Source organism: Mirounga leonina, unplaced genomic scaffold (genome assembly GCF_011800145.1).
Source record: "Mirounga leonina isolate KUSES-001 unplaced genomic scaffold, KU_Mleo_1.0 Mir_107, whole genome shotgun sequence".
Taxonomy (NCBI): domain Eukaryota; kingdom Metazoa; phylum Chordata; class Mammalia; order Carnivora; family Phocidae; genus Mirounga; species Mirounga leonina.
The window spans coordinates 4,941,109-4,958,647 of record NW_023270233.1 but is presented as its reverse complement, the minus strand read 5'-3'; the positions used below and the strand labels follow the sequence as shown (position 1 = coordinate 4,958,647).

The following is a 17,539-nucleotide window of genomic DNA, read 5'->3' as shown; positions in this document are numbered from 1 at the left end:
TGCTTGTGTTCCCTCTCTCGCTGTGTCTCTCTCTGTCAAATAAATAAATAAAATCTTTAAAAAAAAAAAAAGAAACACCCTCACAAATGACAACGTCCCGTGAGGTGCCTCCCCACCCATCACGACCTCCCCTGGCCACACAGACCTCTAACAGACCTGCAGGGACGCCCCTCATCACTCACCTCTCAATCTGGGAAAGATATTTTGTCTGAAAGATGCCCCGGGTTTTCAGTGTCTCAGAGATCTGCCCTCGGAAGAGGAACCCCTTCTTGGTGAAGTCGATCAAGATGTTGCGGACGATCTCACCCAGGTACATACCGCTAATCATCTTCTCAAACCTGAACCAAGAGCAGGGGCTGGTGTCTATGTGAAGCCTTTGGTCTCCCAGTAGCCCCGCGGAGGCATCACCAGCCTGCACACCCAGCCCTGTGCCCCTCAGCAGAGGCAGAGGGAGGCCAGGAAGGGCTAAGAGATCCTCAACCCTCCCCAGGATCAGAACCGAAATCACCAGCACTCACATCTAACTGCTGGACCATCTCCCTCCTGCCACTGCCCGGCAGAACCCCACTCGGCTCTCAGCTCAAAACTCTCCTCCAAGAGGCCTGTCCTTCTCCCCGCGACCGAGTTCTATCTGCCTGTCTCAGGCTCCCATACACCCTCCCTTCCCCGTCACAAGGCCCACAGGCATGCTGCCTCTCCAGCAGAAGCCTGGAGAGACTGGAACCAGTGTCCTGCTCAGCTTTGAGGCCCAGGGTCTGCACAGCCCAGCGCTAGGCTCTCAGTCAAATGCTCAATAAATATCTGCATAATAAGCAAACAACCGGTCTGAGTCTTAAAGGGACAAGAAGACAAGGAGGGCAAAATTCCCACTAGATTTCTGGAAGGTTTTGAAAAAGCCCAGAGTGCTGGTCAAGCCCCCAGCACAGGGAGGAAGCCACCCAGGCTGGAGGGTTCGGGCGGCTGCCGTGCTCTGGAGGGCAACCTGTTCTGGGCCTTCTGACTCCTGCCCTCGCCATGCTCAAGTCCCAGTGTCCCCAGGCTGGGAAGAGTCCACTGGACACTCCAGAGGATGTCAGGCGCGCCACAGAAAAAACCCATGAGACTGCACTATTATTATCAGTCCTCATCCAGTCCCTCTCACACCGTGAAGGACACCAGCTGAGTGCGGTGCTGAAGGGGCTCTAACCCCCTCCACCACCTGCTACCTCCCTGCCAACCAAGGGGGTCTATGGTAGGCAATAGGAGCTAGAATTGAGTGACACTGATCTTCGCTATGTCATTTTATGATTATCATCTATTTACGATAATACTGGTGTCCCCTTTTTTCTCCCTTGTTAAATTTAAGTGAAAAATAGAAGCTGACTTAAAGAAAACCATTAAGTAAATAACAGCGCAGGTGTCTCTAGAAAAGGCAAAAATCTTGAGGGCGGCTGGGAAACAAGTCTTATTTGGGAGGTGCCATCCCCCCCACTGCTTCTTCCTGCTCCTGGGGACATGGCTCGGACAAACCCATCCCGGCAATGGCAGAGGATGACCTGCGTCCTGGGAGCCCAAGACAAGGAGTCCTCGGTCTGTCTGCAGGGAGGACAGACACTGCCATCTCAGGCAGGATGTCTGGGACCCAGGCTCCCACCAGCCATGAGGCGGTGCAGGAGGCTGGGGAACGACGAAGAGAAGCCCCCACTGGCCACATCCTAATTCACCATGCCCTTTGACAGCTGCAGGTCAAGTGCACTTTACTTCCACCAAACAAAACAAAAACCTGCTGACCAAAGGCTTCTATTAGTCTGATGGGGAAGAAGTACAGAGCACTGGAGACCAGAATGTTCCAGAATGAACACGGTCACTGCGGGAAGTGGTGTGGCCGCTGCCACCCTGTCCTCTGGGCAGACTCCCGGCAGAGGAGCACCTGGCCAGGACATCAACCTGGCCCACGCATACCATCCTCCTGGCTCTCTGCTCTCCTTGAACCAAAAGCAAAGGTCAGGAGGGAATCTGAGGGGCTAGTCTCTAAGCCTCTGTCCAGACTCCACTCCTACTAGAAACTTCTTCTGCTTTAACAGGCAGAACACAGCCTTCCACCCTCACCGTCCTGGCTCCCGCATGTGTCCTCCTCCACCAAGCGGTTACCTTTGCTTCCCAGCGTTTAGAGAATATTCATCCACCAGTCTGTCATAGATTGTTCTGATATCATCTAGACACCCGTTGTCCCCAAAGGCACCCCACTCCATGTTGATGCACATGCGCCCGTCATTCCCCTCCAGCATCTCGACGTTCTTCATTTCTTCCATGTAGCAGGCATTGCTGCCGGTCCCTGCAACACACGAGGAGGGCAATGAACGGCCGAGCCATGGGGCCTGGGGTTGCGGGGAGGGCCTGGGGCCGGGGACTCCACAGAGAGGGGGTACATTTCTGAGATGAATAAAGCAACAGCTTTGCTTTCCTACTGTTTCCCAGGAAAACCTCGAAACAGAAAAGGAGAGTCAGAGTTAAACTACCCAGAGAGCACCTGATTCACTTACTTTATACCAGGATGTCAATATCGAGAGCCTCGAGTGTGTACCTGCCCAGGCAGGGCTCTGTTTATTTTTATAGAAGACGGTCTGACAACAAAGAGGTATGTCTTCAATGGCAAAAGTTTAGGCAATATTCAGATTGGAGGGATATTTCTCTCTCTCTCTCCACACACACACACACACACACACACACACACACACGCGCGTATCTATAAAATACTACACTGGGGGGTCGTCTACCATCACACCATGGATGTCCACTTATCTTTACGGATCAAACATGGTCATGGACTATGCCGGCCCAGTCCACTCTCCCATGTGTTTCAGAACAAAGCCCACAGCTAGTTCAGGGAAGGCCCGTGTCCCCAGCATGTCAGTGGTGCCTTTCCAAAGGTGATGGTGCCTCGTCATTTTGATGTCACAGCCCTCTTTGAAAACCTGATGATTCTCCTTGGATGCACACACTGCACACGCGCAGTCTGACATACAGTTCCCAGAGGCTCAGGAGCCTGGGCTCTCCATCCCTGAACTGCCCAGGCTGTGGCCCCACAGGGACTGGGGTGGAACCACCAACGGTTTGCTGTTCTCGTCCCTGAGGAGCTGAGTACAGAAACTGAGAGGAAGTGTATAAAACGTTCACAGCAGTTTCTGTCGCCATGACATCCAAGCCCATGGTCGTCGGCCTTGTCTCAGTGAGTGGACTAGAAGATGTAAAACCAACCAACTAACCAACTAAGGAATACTTCGCCCAGATATTTTAATCTGCACCCCAGTCACCTGGGGAGCTTATTAAGATGCAGATTCTGGGGCGCCTGGGTGGCTCAGTTGGTTAAGCGACTGCCTTCGGCTCAGGTCATGATCCTGGAGACCCGGGATCGAGTCCTGCATCGGGCTCCCTGCTCAGCGGGGAGTCTGCTTCTCCCTCTGACCCTCCCCCCTCTCATGCTCTCTGTCTCTCATTCTCTCTCTCAAATAAATAAATAAAATCTTTAAAAAAAAAAAAAAAGATGCAGATTCTGATTTGGAAGATTGGGGGTGGGGCCTGAGACTCCGCATTTCTAACACGCTGGTTACACTCCGTGTAACCAGGCCCCAGAGCACCACCAGCCCAGCTTCGGTGGGATGTAGGCGGACTTTCAGCCCCCTTGGGGGACACAAGGCAATCCCCACTGGCCTGACCAAAAGGGCTTGTTTTCGTTCCCTTTAAAGAAACTTCCATAGAATTCACAGACGCTTCTCCCTGTGTCACTGGATTGTTTGGGGTTTTTGTTTTCTCAGCTCCCTTTCACCCCAAAGTGTGAAACTGAGAGAAGAGGAGCCCCAGAAATGGCCAGGGGTGCACAGAAAGCCAAAACATAGAAATCATACTTTTTGCCAATGAGTGCTGGGACCAAAGAGATGGATGGATGGAAGAAGGAGAAAGTGGGTGTGAGTGCAGCCGGGGCTGGGACAATGTCCGCCCCACTCGCTCACTCTTCACCTGGTGCCAGGTGCCAGGAACGGCTCAATCAGGCGGCCCTGAACTGGGCAGGAAGGCCAGACCCAGCGCCGCAGTGGGGAATGTGCTTTGTCACTCTGGATTTGCATGTCACACCTAAGCCCATTCATAAGCAGAGGTGCAGGGGCTGGGTGGGGACAGAAAGCTTTGCAAAAGAAAGGAAGAAACAAAACAGCCCCTGAGTCAAGCCCCAAAAACCTTACACTTGCAGCTGCTCCCCAGTTTTCAGAATTTCCTCAGGAGCCAAAAATGGCTTCACAAATGAAAAGGTCTCCCGAGCACCAGGAAGGCCGCCTTCAGGGGCCTTATCCCCATCTCCCAGACACTTAGCAAAGGGTCTGCCCGGCAGGGCTACCAGCCCTCCTCATCCAGGTAGGGCCTGCAGAGGCTGGCCACGAAACAGGACCTTCTCCCAGCATCCTGACACCAGGAGCAGGCTCAATGGGACAAATGGTCTTCTCACAGCCCGGACTGATGTGCTTCAGGAATGACGGGCTCTCAAGTCCAGATCCCTCATGTGTCTGGACCATAAGGGAACCCGCAGAGCCAACCTCTCTGCGACCCACTGAAGTGGCTGGGATTGCTCAGAGACGGTGGCTGCCAGAGGCAAAATGGTGCCCAAGACTAGTCTCTGGCCCTTGCCCACAGTCAGGGGAGAAGGAGAGCTCTGTTGCCTTCCCAATCGCAGGCTCCCACCCCTCAACACCTGCCTGGTGGCCCTCCCTATAAGCCCAGTAGTTGCCCTGATGGCCAAGCCGGCCCCAGGTACTCCCACCCTGTCCACCCAAGCCATGTGAGCCATCTGGGGCCTCATCCAGGACAGCTCCGTTTTGACAAGCTGGTCACGAGCCTTGGGGTGAGTGTTGGGGAGCAGAAAGTCCCCTGACAGCTCTGCAACCTCGGTCCAAACTCTGGAGGCAGTAAGGGGACAATAGGGACAGATACAGTGTCCCTCACAGAGGACTGAGCTGCCGGCTCATGGCCCCACAGAACAGGAAAACGCCAAAGAGGCAGACGTTCCAGGACACCCACCTACGATGAGTCCAACCTCGCAGGTAGGCTCCTCGTAAGCACAGGTCATCATGGTGCCCACCGTGTCATTGACCACAGCCACCACGTCCAGGTCAAATTCCTTGGGGAAGAAAGGGACACAGCTTTAGGGGAGGGACAGCGCTGCCTGATGCCTCATCTGAAATAGTTTCCTTACCAGCCATTAAAAAGGTAGTAAAATATTCCTTCACTGACTAACCACCTACTATTAATGATGTATCTGACACTGGAGATCTAAAGAAAGGAAGCATTCTACCCATTTCACAGATGATGCCGAGTACCAGAGAGGCAGCCTGGAGGGAACTGTTGAATGGAGAAAAGACGAGGGACTGTGGCCAAATAGCTCTCTCTCTGAGGAGCTCAGAGTGTTACAGTCTTCCAGAAGGCAAAACGGAACTACCAAACCCACTCCTCAGAATCTGTCCTTCTGAAATAGCCATGCAGGTACACAAAGATACCTACTGCATGCATGGTTTGCAGGGACCAGAAACAACCCAAATATAGATCAAAAGCGGCGATGTAAGTAAGACACGGGTTCGTACGTGTGTTTGGTCTCTGCACAGAACGTAGGTTGGAAGAATGCTAACACGAAGAGTGGGGACATGGGCAAAAGTAGGTCAGCGGGTTTCTTTCCAACGGGATGTAAGTTGCCTCGCATACTCTGCCGAGTGCAACCAATCCCTCTTTCAAAAACCCATTCACGTCAGCCTTCCCCACTGCCTGTGTATTTGGCTGCTCTTCTGAACTAGAGGCATTTGAACTTTTTTTTTTTTTTAACTAATTCCCTCATTGATAAGTCAAGTAAAATCTTTCGAATTTTCCATTTTATATTTTGCCAATGTCCTCCAGCCAAAGACCACCAGAAACACACCTGTAGTCAAACAGAGCTGGTAACAGGGACTGGGTGCCACATGGGCGACATATCTTGTGGGGCATCTCGGAACGGGTTAGAAAGCACCCACTCCAGGATTTGAGCCTGGGTTGGGGGTTTCGGGGGCGCTCAGAGTGGGGCTTGCTCTGGCCTGGAGGCTGTCCGGAAGCAGGGCAATCCTGAGTGTGTGCTGAGTGCTGACGGGAGTACAGACTTGGCTCCTTCTTGTCTAATTCCACCAGTTGCAGAGTGACACTGCATGTTCAAGAGGGGGCCACCAAGGCCGACAGCGCCAGGCCATGCCTGGCTGCCGGGGGCTGCTTTTCTCTTTTTCAAGCTGTCAGGGAGTCTTGATTTTACCTTTCTTAAACCATCCTTTAACAACACAAAACTGTTCACCTCCATTTTACTGCTGACGGTGTAGGGAACCCTCTTACCCAGGTCATGCACACTTCTGTATTGTTTGAATTCTTTACGACCCAGCAAGGACAATTTTTATAACCTCCCGAACAGTGAAGATTTTTAAAAACATCCTTTTAATAGTTACCTCTCTCCTTTTTATTGCTTCCCTTAGTAATGTGGCTACATCGTGCCCCACGCAGTCGGTTGCCTTAAAACCCTTTGTCCAGGTGATCAAGATTCCCTGAAAGAGCAAAGGCACCAGGAGAGTCCTGTGTAATCAACCCTTCTGGTGAGAATATAACATTTCACTCTCTCCTTCCTGAGTAAATATCTGCTGAGAATTTACAGGGAGACTAGGTTAGAGCATCTGAGGCTCAAAGCAGTAACAGAGAAGGAGCCCTCCACGGGCCCGCCCCCTCCTAACCGTTCCCCACGGCAGTCTGGTCCATAATGCCCATTTCACAGATGGAGAAACTGAGGCATAGGAGGATAATGGTGGGGCCCCTGGTATAACCAACTAGTTCCCCTAAAGAACAGTCTGCCAACAACATAAATGGAGAAATGCAAATTTTTAGTAACACTGTTACTGCCTAAAGTGAACTTTTGGTTTGAATGAAGTTGAGCATTTGCTGGGTGTGTACTCAACTACGATGAATACAGATGACGGTGTAAGTGAACTCCTTAAACAATGCAGACCTTTAAAAACTGCAAAACGCAAGTTTATATGGCTCTAACTGCTGAGATATAAAAGGGCTTAAGAGGAAAAAGCCCCAAGTCAGCCCAGTGAGTTGATTAACTGGCTTCCAGAAGCAGGTGGCCCGACCTAGCCTCCCTAGTGCTGCCCATCATTTGCCTTAAATCCCAAGGTTCCGTGTGATCTGATGCTACTCCGGGGCCCCTCCCTGGCCACATCCCCACCTGTGACACAAGGAGGCACTCGTGACTCCTCCAGCATGACAGGCTCCATCTCGCCTCTATGACTCTGCACAATCAGCTCCCTCTGCCGGGGTACCCCCTACCCCACCTGCCACCAATAGCCCTCCGCCCAGTGCTGAGCTGCGGGTGTGAGGCTGGGATCCTCCATTAGACTGTCGGCCTCCTAAGGACAGGAACTGTCACCTTCCGCTCTGTACCCTGCACTTAGTACTTGGCAGGTGCTTGAGCCCTGACCCTGGACCCTGTTTCATTCCACTTATTGAACATTTATTAAGTATCTCCTCTGATAAAACTCTGTGCTAGGGCATGGTGGGGGGGGTGGGGGAACACAGGCCCTTGCTCAAGGAGCACCTGACATAGCAGAGAAGACACAATCACGAATAATTACGAAAAAAGTGCTGTAACATTTAAAAGAAGAGGGAACACTGAGGAGGGTGAGATACTTTTGCCCAGGGAATGAGGAGGCTTCCAGGAAGAGGTGGGTGTGTGAAGCGATAAAAAACGAATGGAGAAGCGTCTTAAGACGAACTGGAGGGCATGACATAAAGCCTGGGTCAACCCACTGTGACATGTGAGCCGTTTCCTACATCGAGGGGCCAAGTGAGGCCGGAGGAAGCCCCAAGGCCAGCCCTGCCCCATGCCTAGAAGAAAGAGACTTACCGCATCCAGGCTTGTCTGCTTGCAGGGGAATGAGAACGTGAAGCCCAGAGGCATTTTGGGGCCTTTGATCCCCATGTAGTCCAGGAAGTCAGAGATGCAGGAGACGATGTGGTCAAATAGCTGTAGGAGAAAAGAAGGGATTACCCGTGCTCTCTGGCTTCCTGCTTCAGTACACGCGTACAAGTGCACGATCCCACGCATACACACACACGCGCGCGCGCGCCAGGCAAGTACCCACCCCGGGAACTCTGCAGCCCCCCGAGCATCGGAAGCCCAGCATTGCTTAAGGTGCCTGATGCTTTCAGGCCACAAGGACACGATGGCAGAGCTGCGTGCACCCCGTGGCAGGTTTGGGGGGACCATCGATGGCACTGGACATGTGACACACATGTGCCATCATGGTAGAAAAGCCAAACTGTCTCACCTCTTCCCCGGTGCCCTGCATGATTTCAATGGGAATGGCATAGATCTTGTTGTGCATTTCCACCGTTCTCTTTTTCCCACTGCGGATTTTCACCAGCAGGACACGGAAATTTGTTCCTCCAAGATCAAGCGCCAAGAAGTCACCATGCTCTATTAGAGTCAAGAACATAAAGAATATCAAAAACAGCTAAGTGCCTCTTGGCAGCCGGTAACCCCAAGCCTCGAGCCCCCATATTAAATACAGGGGAGAAGCTCCAGCTTCTGCTGCCTCCAGCACACTGCTCAGGCTCGGGGAGAGTGGGCACAAACTAGAAGGACAAAAGACCCATGGATGAACCACCTGTCACAATAAACAAACAAAATTCTCCAGGGTTATAAAAAGCGTGGCAACAGTGACCCGATTTTAGGGGAAGCCCTCACAAAAATTAGTCATTTATGTCAATGTGTAGAGTGTGTGTAAAAATGTGCACAGTCATTCTCTTCCCTGTACTTTTCCTCTGCAAAGTGACTCTGCAGTTCTTCCCATCAAAAGATGGAGTCTATTTCTCCTCCCCTTGGCTCCAGCCCAGCCTTATGACTCGCTTTGGCCGACAGAGTGTGGCAGAAGCAGAGCTGAGCCTGTCCCAGCCTAGGCCTCCAAGAGGCTTTGAAGTCCTTCCTCTCTTTCATGGACCCTGGCGCTACCAGTGGGCGAGCCCGGCGGCCTGCTGGAGGATGAGACGCACGGCCAGGCACCCTTGCACCCTTGCTGAGTGCCGACTGCTGGACGTGTGAGCGGGGCCTCCGAGCTGACCCACCAGCGACTGCAGACTCGTGAATGCGTCCAGCAGAGACCAGCTGAGCCGGGCCCAGAGGAGCATTAAGAGGCGGCTGCTGTTTTAAGCCACTAGGCTTGAGGGTGGTTTTGAATACAAGGATATAAAACGATCATAAGTAACTGACACATGGGACCTAATTCATATCACAAATCTGATTTTAAGGGCCCAGCAGAGAAGCCCCTCGGCGTCTCCAGAGCGCTCAGCAAGGTCAGCATTAAGGGTTGGATTCTGTTCTCCAATCTGCCTGGAGCCCCAGGCCCCTGTCCGCTTGCTACACACCATGTCAGGACTTAGGAAGGGCGCACTGGGTAACTATCCTTCTGCTGGTGAATCTGTGAGAGAACCTGCCGCAATCCCAGTGTTGTGGGACCGGCCCACTTTCACTGTTTCAAGCACACTTTCTATTCAGAGCAGGACTGTGGTTTTAGAGATGCTGCTTGCCTGGGAGGCCAGATCCAGGGCAAGTCAAGGGCCCTGAGTCACACATGGGGCAAGTCAGTGGTAAAAACAGAAAGCAGAGGGTTTTGAATGCTTGCTAAAATAAACGCATGCACGGGAGATGCGACTTCCCTGCAGCCCCACTTGGTCCCTGGTGGGAGAAGCAGGAGGGGTGTGTCAGCCCCCAGCAGAGGCCCTCACCGGTCCCATCTGGAGTGCTCCGGACAAAGGAGGGCAGCATCTTGACCACGGCCTTCTCGTGCGTCTGCTTCCTCAGGCCCATATCCATCTCAGCCCGCATTCTCTTCTTCACCTCCAGCAGCATGTCCTTGGTGAGGCGGAAGTGGGCCAGGGTCTCCTCGATCTGTCGGTGCTGCTCGGCCAGGCGGTAGGCCACCGCGGTGACCATGGCAGCCCCCTTGCCGCTGCCGCTCTCCGAGAGGAGGAAACGCACATCGGAGTCGGGCACCAAGCGCCTCAGGGTCTTGTGGAAACGCCGGGAAAACCTGGGGTGGGGGGCGGGGCGCAGGCCACAAGAGTTAGACTAGAGCCCTCTGTCAGGGAGCTCTGATTCCCCTTTCTTTTCCCACACCTGAATTCCATGTTCTAGACCTGATTTTCTCGTCACCCAGGTCATACACGAGCGCTGGAGAAAAGCTGGCAGATGCAGACAAGTAAAAAGGAAAAATGCAAGTAGCCCACAGTCACACACATTATGACGTGAGTATCAAATACAGAAAATTCAGGGTCCAAAAAGGGTTCTGTCCTCCACCATGACACAGAGCTAACAGCACAGTGATGTCCGGAGCCCAGCGTTTGGAAGTGAGACAGATCAGGAGACAGGGACGAGCTCTGCCACCCCCATCAGGTGACCTTGGGCCTGTGACTTAACCTTGGAGTCCACGAGGATTGACAGTACCTGGCAGAGAGTGGGGCGGTGAGAACTAAACAAGTCCGTCAATTGCTTTGATTGGTTACTAGCTCCATAAATAATCACTCTTGTTTTTTATTTTCACTTGCCCATTCCTTCCGCCCCCAAGAGTCGGGACATTCTTTATTGGCTAGAAGAGGACTTTAGGACTCAGTGAGACACAGAACCTCCTCAAAGTTTATGGTCTGTCGTCAGTATGGAAGGCTGCCTGCCAAAGGAAACAGGGAAACCAGAACCCCAAAATATCAACAGTGACCAATACCAGGGGGTAGGATGAAAAATCACTTCTGTTCTCTTTGTAATTTTTTGAACTATCTAAAGTTCCTACACCAAATACATGTGACTTCTGAACTAGAACACATTTAATCAAAGTTATTTGTTTGACATGTGATCTTGTAGATCTTGTAGAGTTCAGGGGGTGGCTGGTGGTGACTGGTCGCACAACGGCGTGAATATGCTTACCACCACTGAACTGTATACTCAAAAATGGTTAGGATAGGAAATTCTATAGCATGTATTTTACCACAATTAACAAAATTTTTAATGTGATGTTGCAAATCCCTTTCTTGTCTAAACATTTGCCAAGAAACCAGCTATCCCTCAAAAAGATAGCCAGTTTCATTATCAAAAATTTTACAAATACTGGGGCACCTGGGTGGCTCAGTCGGTTAAGCGTCTGCCTTCGGCTCAGGTCATGATCCCAGGGGTCCTGGGATTGAGCCCCATGTCGGGCTCCTTGCTCAGCGGGAAGCCTGCTTCTCCTTCTCCCTCCGCCTCTGCCCCCTACTTGTGCTCACTCTCTCTCTCAAATAAATAAATAAAATCTTAAAAAAAAAATTACAAATACTTTAAAAATACAAAGAGAGAAAACTATGAACCTAACAGATAAGGACATGTAATGAGCTCAAACCCTACCCGCTCAGTAACAGAACGGTTTCCACTTAAGTCAACATTCACTTAACTGTCTCTGGAACTGGCTGTGAAGGTACCACAGGACCATTTCACATGCACTTTGTACACAGAGCGGCAAAGTATCTGAGGTCTTGTGCAAAAAGTCACACCACAGGCAGCTATTGTTAATAGTATATAAAGACTCAGAATTTCATCTTTAAAACTGCACAAGCCATGTTCTCGGTACCACAAAAGGCTTTTGCAGCTAGGGAGTTCGACACACAAGAAGGCAGCATGGTAAGGAGCCCCTCATCACCGACAGGGACCACTGACAACTTGTATGTCCCTCCCGCTCTCAGATGCAAAGCATCAACAAGCTGCCTTGTTTTAAAAAAAAGGCACGTCTGAGGGTTGGGGGGCTCTTCACAGGAGCTTCTAAAACAAGAATGTGGGCGTCGCACCTAGGACCCAAACTATAGTTAGGATGAAGGTCTCTGATGAAATATGAATAAGCAAGAGAATTTAAGAAACAGACGTATTCCACCCAGTGTTCCTGGCAGCCACAGAAATCTCTAACAAGAGCTAGGAAATGAGGGGGAAATGAGTACAGAAGCAACACCAGGAGAACTGGCTGAGGGTCGGGTACTTCTCAAGTGGGCACTTCTGACCTTTCTGCCCAGAGCCACGTAGTGTCTCGTACGCCAGAAACCTCCACTGGGTGCAACAGTCTGACCTTTGGGGGAAGTCCTTAGCCTAGACGGGCACTGAGTGCCAACGACAGCAAAGGGCAGACTCACTGTGGGTGCGTCTTGTAAAGAGACCCGTCGACACCAACCGTGGTCCGCAGCCTGGGTGTGCCCTTGTTATCGCGGAGGCGGTTCAAGATGGCGCCCAGCGTTGCAGCCACCAGGTTGGCAGAGCGAAATGAGACGATGGTACACACGTGCTGGACTGAAATACAGTCGTCGTCGGATGGCTCCACTCCCAGGCGGGTCAGGATTTCTTTGGCATTGTGGAGGCCTTCCTTATTCCTGTGAGGTTAGAGGCCAGTAACTGTGAGTTGAGGACCACACTGGGCGGGGCAAAGCACTGAGGGTCCAGAGTCCACACCCACTCACCACGGGTGAATGACAGGGGATGAAGACAGTCAAGTGCCTGAGAAGAACACACGAAGGAGTCTCCTCCGTAAGAAATACCAGGGAATAAGAGAAAAAACTGTACCGGGCTGGGTTATGACACGCCAGGGACATGGAGAGAAGGGAGGTGAGACGTCGCTGCCTCCACCCCAGAGCTTCGTGCTCCGGAGACGCAGACGTATCTCCTGCTCTTGAGGTCTGTGAGCATTCCTGGGATGCTTACACACCTTTCCTCGAGGTTTTCCAGGAAAATTTCAATTTTCTGCATACCTGTTTTGTGTATCTTTTGTTAGATTCATCCCGAAGTACTTCAGGATTTTGTTACTATTACAGATGGTACAGTATACATGGCGTGTATTCATATATATATATATATATATACATATATTCCTTTTTTTTCACCTTCATGTACCATAGTAACATAAGATGTTAACTAACAATGGGGAAAATGGAGTCAGCGATACACAGGGAACACTCTGTACCATCTTTGCAATTTTTCTGTAAGTCTAAAAATATTCTAAAATAAAAGGCTTATTTAAAAGCATACATATTTTAATTATTGCCAATATACAGAAATACAGTTGACTTTTGTATCTTATCTCCAGGCAACTCCCTAACCTCTCGTTATTCTATTCACTTCTCTAGATATTTCTGGTGTCTCACACAGACAATTAACATCTGCAAATAATGATAATTTTACTTCCTCTTTTTTTTTTTTCTGCTGATTTTAAAGAGAACACTTTGAACGTCTGCCTTGGTAGGATGCTCAGGTTTCGCTGAGACAGCCCTTAAGACAATATATATGTTTTCTTGAGCTAGTTCAAGTGGGCTTTTGCTTCTTGGTAACCAAAGAGCCAACCAGAAGAGGCCAACCTTCTGCTTCTTGGTAACCAGAAGAGGCCAAAAGGAAGGTAGGCATTTCTTGACTCTGTGAATGACTGTGAAGACATGTCAGGAGGCTCTTGCCCCCTCTCTCCCCAGGAGCGAGCCGGGAGGCTTGAGAAAAGAGACGGCTGGAAACTGGGTATCATGGCGCCCTGCCGACAGTCGCTCTGCCCCAATAGCTCCTGAAGGACAGTGATCCGAGGGTAAATGCCCAGGGATGTGACAGAGGAGTGAGTCCACATAAACCCCTTCCAATTCCCACAGCCGCCTCCTCCACCTGCAGCCCGCTGACCTGCATCTGCTCCCAGGAGCCTAAGCTAGGAAGCCGCCGGCTCGTTGTGAGTCTCCAGCACACAGCAGGGCAATGGGAACAACAGCTTCGGGCAGAGATGAAAGGACATCTCTAGCACCCAGCGAGCCCTATCTTTCGGCAGGTGGCCTCGCATGGCTGCATGTCTCCGAACCAGGAACAGAGCCTGGTGGCCCACGGAGGCCAGCCACAAGACGGGAGTCCTTCAGACTCGGAGGCGCCCAACCATGTCAAACTGCCCTGGGACCACGTTTACCCTCTTCCCTCTCAGGGTGCAGGCCCGCAAGTCACAGCTGAGCCAGAGAAGTCTGGGTTTCTCATGGTGAGGCCGGAAGGCAGCAGTCAGATAGCTGGCTGGACCGTCCTCCCCTGTCTATCTGCCCTGTCTCAGCTGTTAACCAACGTTTCTCAAACTTGTGCCAAGGAACACATCTGGGTGTTAACAGGTGAGAGAATGGGGGGCAGGCAGTGGGGAGGGCATTCCAGGCACCAAAGAAGTTTGGGAAACTGGAGCATCTGGGTGGCTCAGTCAGTTAAGCGTCCAACTCTTGATTTCTGCTCAGGCCATGATGTCAGGGTCGTGGGACTGAGCCTCGAGTCAGGCTACACACTGGACATGGAGCCTGCTTGGCTGCTTGGGATTCTCTACCTCATCCCCGCCACCCCCTGCTCACATACATGCTCTCGTTTGCGTGCTCTCTCTCTCTCTAGGGAAAAAAAAAAGGAGTTTGGGAAATTATAAGCTAACCAAAGTGAACTGGGTTTTCTTTAATATGGTAATGAATACTATAAATCTCTCAATGGAGAATAAATATGCACTATTTCCCAATCCTGTTAGCCACAGAACCCTTTCTTCAGGGAACACCCAATTATCATGAGGTCACCAGGGGTCCCTGGAACAGAGTCTGGGAAAGGTCCTCATATGTCCCAGGGGGCTTCCGAGCCCAGGCCCCAGGCTCAGTGAGTTCCTCGTTCACCGCTAGAATCATCGGCTCCCTGGACTCTAATCTCCCCTGTGTGCGTGGGCAGGCAGGGGTGGGGGGTGGAGTGAAGGAAAAGAGAAAGCCCCGAGGGACAGCACCTACTTCTCAATGGCTGACACATCGCTGGTCTTGAACTTCCCCCGGGTGAGCAGCTCCGGGGTGATCCGCCCTTCAAATAAGAGGCTCTCCTTGGCCATCTTGACCAGGATCAGTCGCACCAGCTCTCCCAAGTACATGCCACTGACCATCTTCTCAAACCTGCGGGAGAAAAGCGGGTGGCACTTGTCAGGTCCTTCCTACGTGCATACCCCTGGGGCGGCTCATGAGGAGTAAGACAGACAGACAGGCAGAAGGGAGAAGAAGGCACCGCCTTGTCCTCCCAAGCTCATGGTCTCACCGGCAGGCAAAACCACACACACCTGTGCCACTAAATGATGAGGAGACAGCAATGGGGGAGAGGGCGTCTCCTCCAGACCCCACACCCATCGCCGGGTGGGCAAAGGAGGTAAGCACCTTGGGCACAGGGGCAGGCAGGGAAGGCTGCCTGGAGGTGAGACTGGGGATGACGAGGAGGCCCCCAGACAGAAATGCAGAATATGATCATTTCTTACAAGACACTACACTATGCTTTTTTAAGAGGCTTTCCTATCCATCCCTCCAGCAGGGAGGTCCCCGAGTCCTGCGAGAGGAGGTGGCTGGGAAGTATTCTCTCCATTTCCCAGCTCACAAAGGGTAAATGCCTTCTTGGAGGGAAGCCTGAGTAGATGATGGGGCTGAAACACAGCCATTCCCCATGGGACCCCCGTCGCTGGCCACCTCCCAGGCATCCATGTTCTCCTTCTCTGGCCAAAAGGACCAAGAATTTGCTTTGGGGAGCCCACTCCTCCCCCACTGACTTCACCCTCAATCCCAGGGGAGGGCTCTGAGTAGCTCATGTGCAGGTGCAGGCCAATCCCCGAGCGCCTCCTCTCTCTAGCCTCCCGGGGAGGCGTGGGCTCTGGAACCGCAGCAGCCAGTTTGAGGCCAACGCTGCAGGAGAGAGACGACCACGAACCAGGGCTCCGTGCCCCCTCTGAGCCAGATTCAGGCCCCGCATGCTGGCTGAGCAGGGGCCAGGAGGGAGCCCCGAGGGGGACAGATCAAAGCAGCAGGCCCTCATCCAGGAGCCCAGCTGGAACCCCAGAGCTGCCCGTGACACAGCAGAACAACCTGTTCCATTCAGAGCCAGGCCCAGGAGCCAAGGCTGCTGCTGGGACCTGAGCACCTGGCCCCTCCCTTGCCCCAACACGGGCACAGAAAAACACGGTTCTCCTTGTTCCCGCTCCTGACAGGACCAGACACAATCGACCCAGCCACAACTGTGTCAGGGATCCCTGGCAGAAGTGTGCCTCTCTGAGTCCCAGCCACTCAGCCACCACCCCAAGGACCTGTGGGAACAGCCTCTGTGTAGCCCCGAGCCGGAATCTCACAGCAGGTACAGAAGCCAGCCTGTCTGGGCTCCATGCCGGCTCTGCCCTTGCCGTGCTCCTTGCTCCCTGGTTTCCTCACCTGGGTAATGGGGAGAACGGCAGGGCCTGCTGATAAGGTTACTGTGCGGAGAATATGGGTTCACAGGGGTGACGCGCTACGATCTCAGCTCGTCATGAGTATGTGGCCTTGCTCTGCATCTCACGCTTTACTGAGCACTTCACGTGCTAACTTACTCCATCCTCATTACAGCCTTATGAGGTGGACAATATCATTCTCCCCATTTCACAGATGAGGAAACTGAGGCTCAGAGAGGTTATATCACTTGCCTGTGGTCACAGAGCTAATAGGCAGCAAATGCACACGTGGAACCAATTAAGCCCCAGAGGCCGTGCTCCAAGCCCTGTGCCACTCTCCCTCTCGCGTGGGCACCGCCATTAAATGCGAGATCTTACTGTCATGCTAGCAGCCACCTGGCCCCACCCCGACCCTGTCTCTGGCTGCCGTCATCAGCTCACTTCCTCCCGAGGCAGCCGGCCCCCACTGGGTGATGTGACAACAGGAAAGCTTCTTCCCCTTAGCAGGAGCTAAGATCAGCCTCCTGGCACCTTCTACCCACTGCTTCTCACTTTGCCCTCTGGAGGCACTCAAAATGATCTCCCTTTTCCACACGACGTCTTTTACATGCATAGATCCCACCATCCCCTTTTCCTAGAACCCATTAGAGCAGCAGAATGACAAAAAGTCATGTCTGATGCACCTCGCTCAGCCCAAGCCGGAGGCTCATGGACACTCCTTCTCCACCAACACACTTCCCTCTGCTCCTGGGAACCCAGCAAGTGGTGACCTGCCCGTCAGCAGTCGGATGTGCAGGTGACACTGTGGTGCCCGCCGGCAGGCACAGACAGGGCTGAGACCCACGGGGCCTGGGGACAGGCTGGGAGGGGCGGGGTGGGGGTCATGTTCAGACAAGGGGAGCGAGGACCTGAATGCCAGTCGGGAATGCCCCTGGCAGCCAGGGTGTGCTCGGACCGGCAGCCCGGGGACAGAGAAGTGGGAGAGGTCTGAGGCCGTGCTAAGCGGGATCAGCAGTAGGCAGAGGTTCTGCAGAGTGGGCAGAGCAATGGGAAGAACAGATGTTTGGGGACGGACTTCACCACCATTCAGGCCGAAGACCTCTCCAGGTTGAACCATCCTGCTGTCCTAGTCACTGCTACTGCTGTTTTGTGAGGCAAGTGTCTCCCTGCATTTTGAAGGATGTGATAAGGAATCACACAGGGCAATAGGATTCAAAAGTCCAGACACGACATAGATAAAGAAGATC

General features: G+C 52.4%; 1 protein-coding gene across 1 annotated transcript in view; it reads right to left on the bottom strand.

The window, feature by feature from the left end:
- LOC118018931 (hexokinase-1) overlaps positions 1–17,539 on the bottom strand; it is a 64,032-nt gene that overhangs the window by 3,494 nt on the left and 42,999 nt on the right. Inside the window, exons 8-16 of the mRNA XM_035017711.1 lie at positions 14,851–15,006; positions 12,232–12,465; positions 9,814–10,118; positions 8,358–8,506; positions 7,934–8,053; positions 6,483–6,578; positions 5,047–5,146; positions 2,131–2,314; positions 183–338 (exon numbers count right to left, since the gene is read on the bottom strand). Of these exons, the coding sequence (XP_034873602.1) occupies positions 183–338; positions 2,131–2,314; positions 5,047–5,146; positions 6,483–6,578; positions 7,934–8,053; positions 8,358–8,506; positions 9,814–10,118; positions 12,232–12,465; positions 14,851–15,006 (1,500 nt within the window). The remainder of the gene's footprint in view (positions 1–182; positions 339–2,130; positions 2,315–5,046; positions 5,147–6,482; positions 6,579–7,933; positions 8,054–8,357; positions 8,507–9,813; positions 10,119–12,231; positions 12,466–14,850; positions 15,007–17,539) is intronic.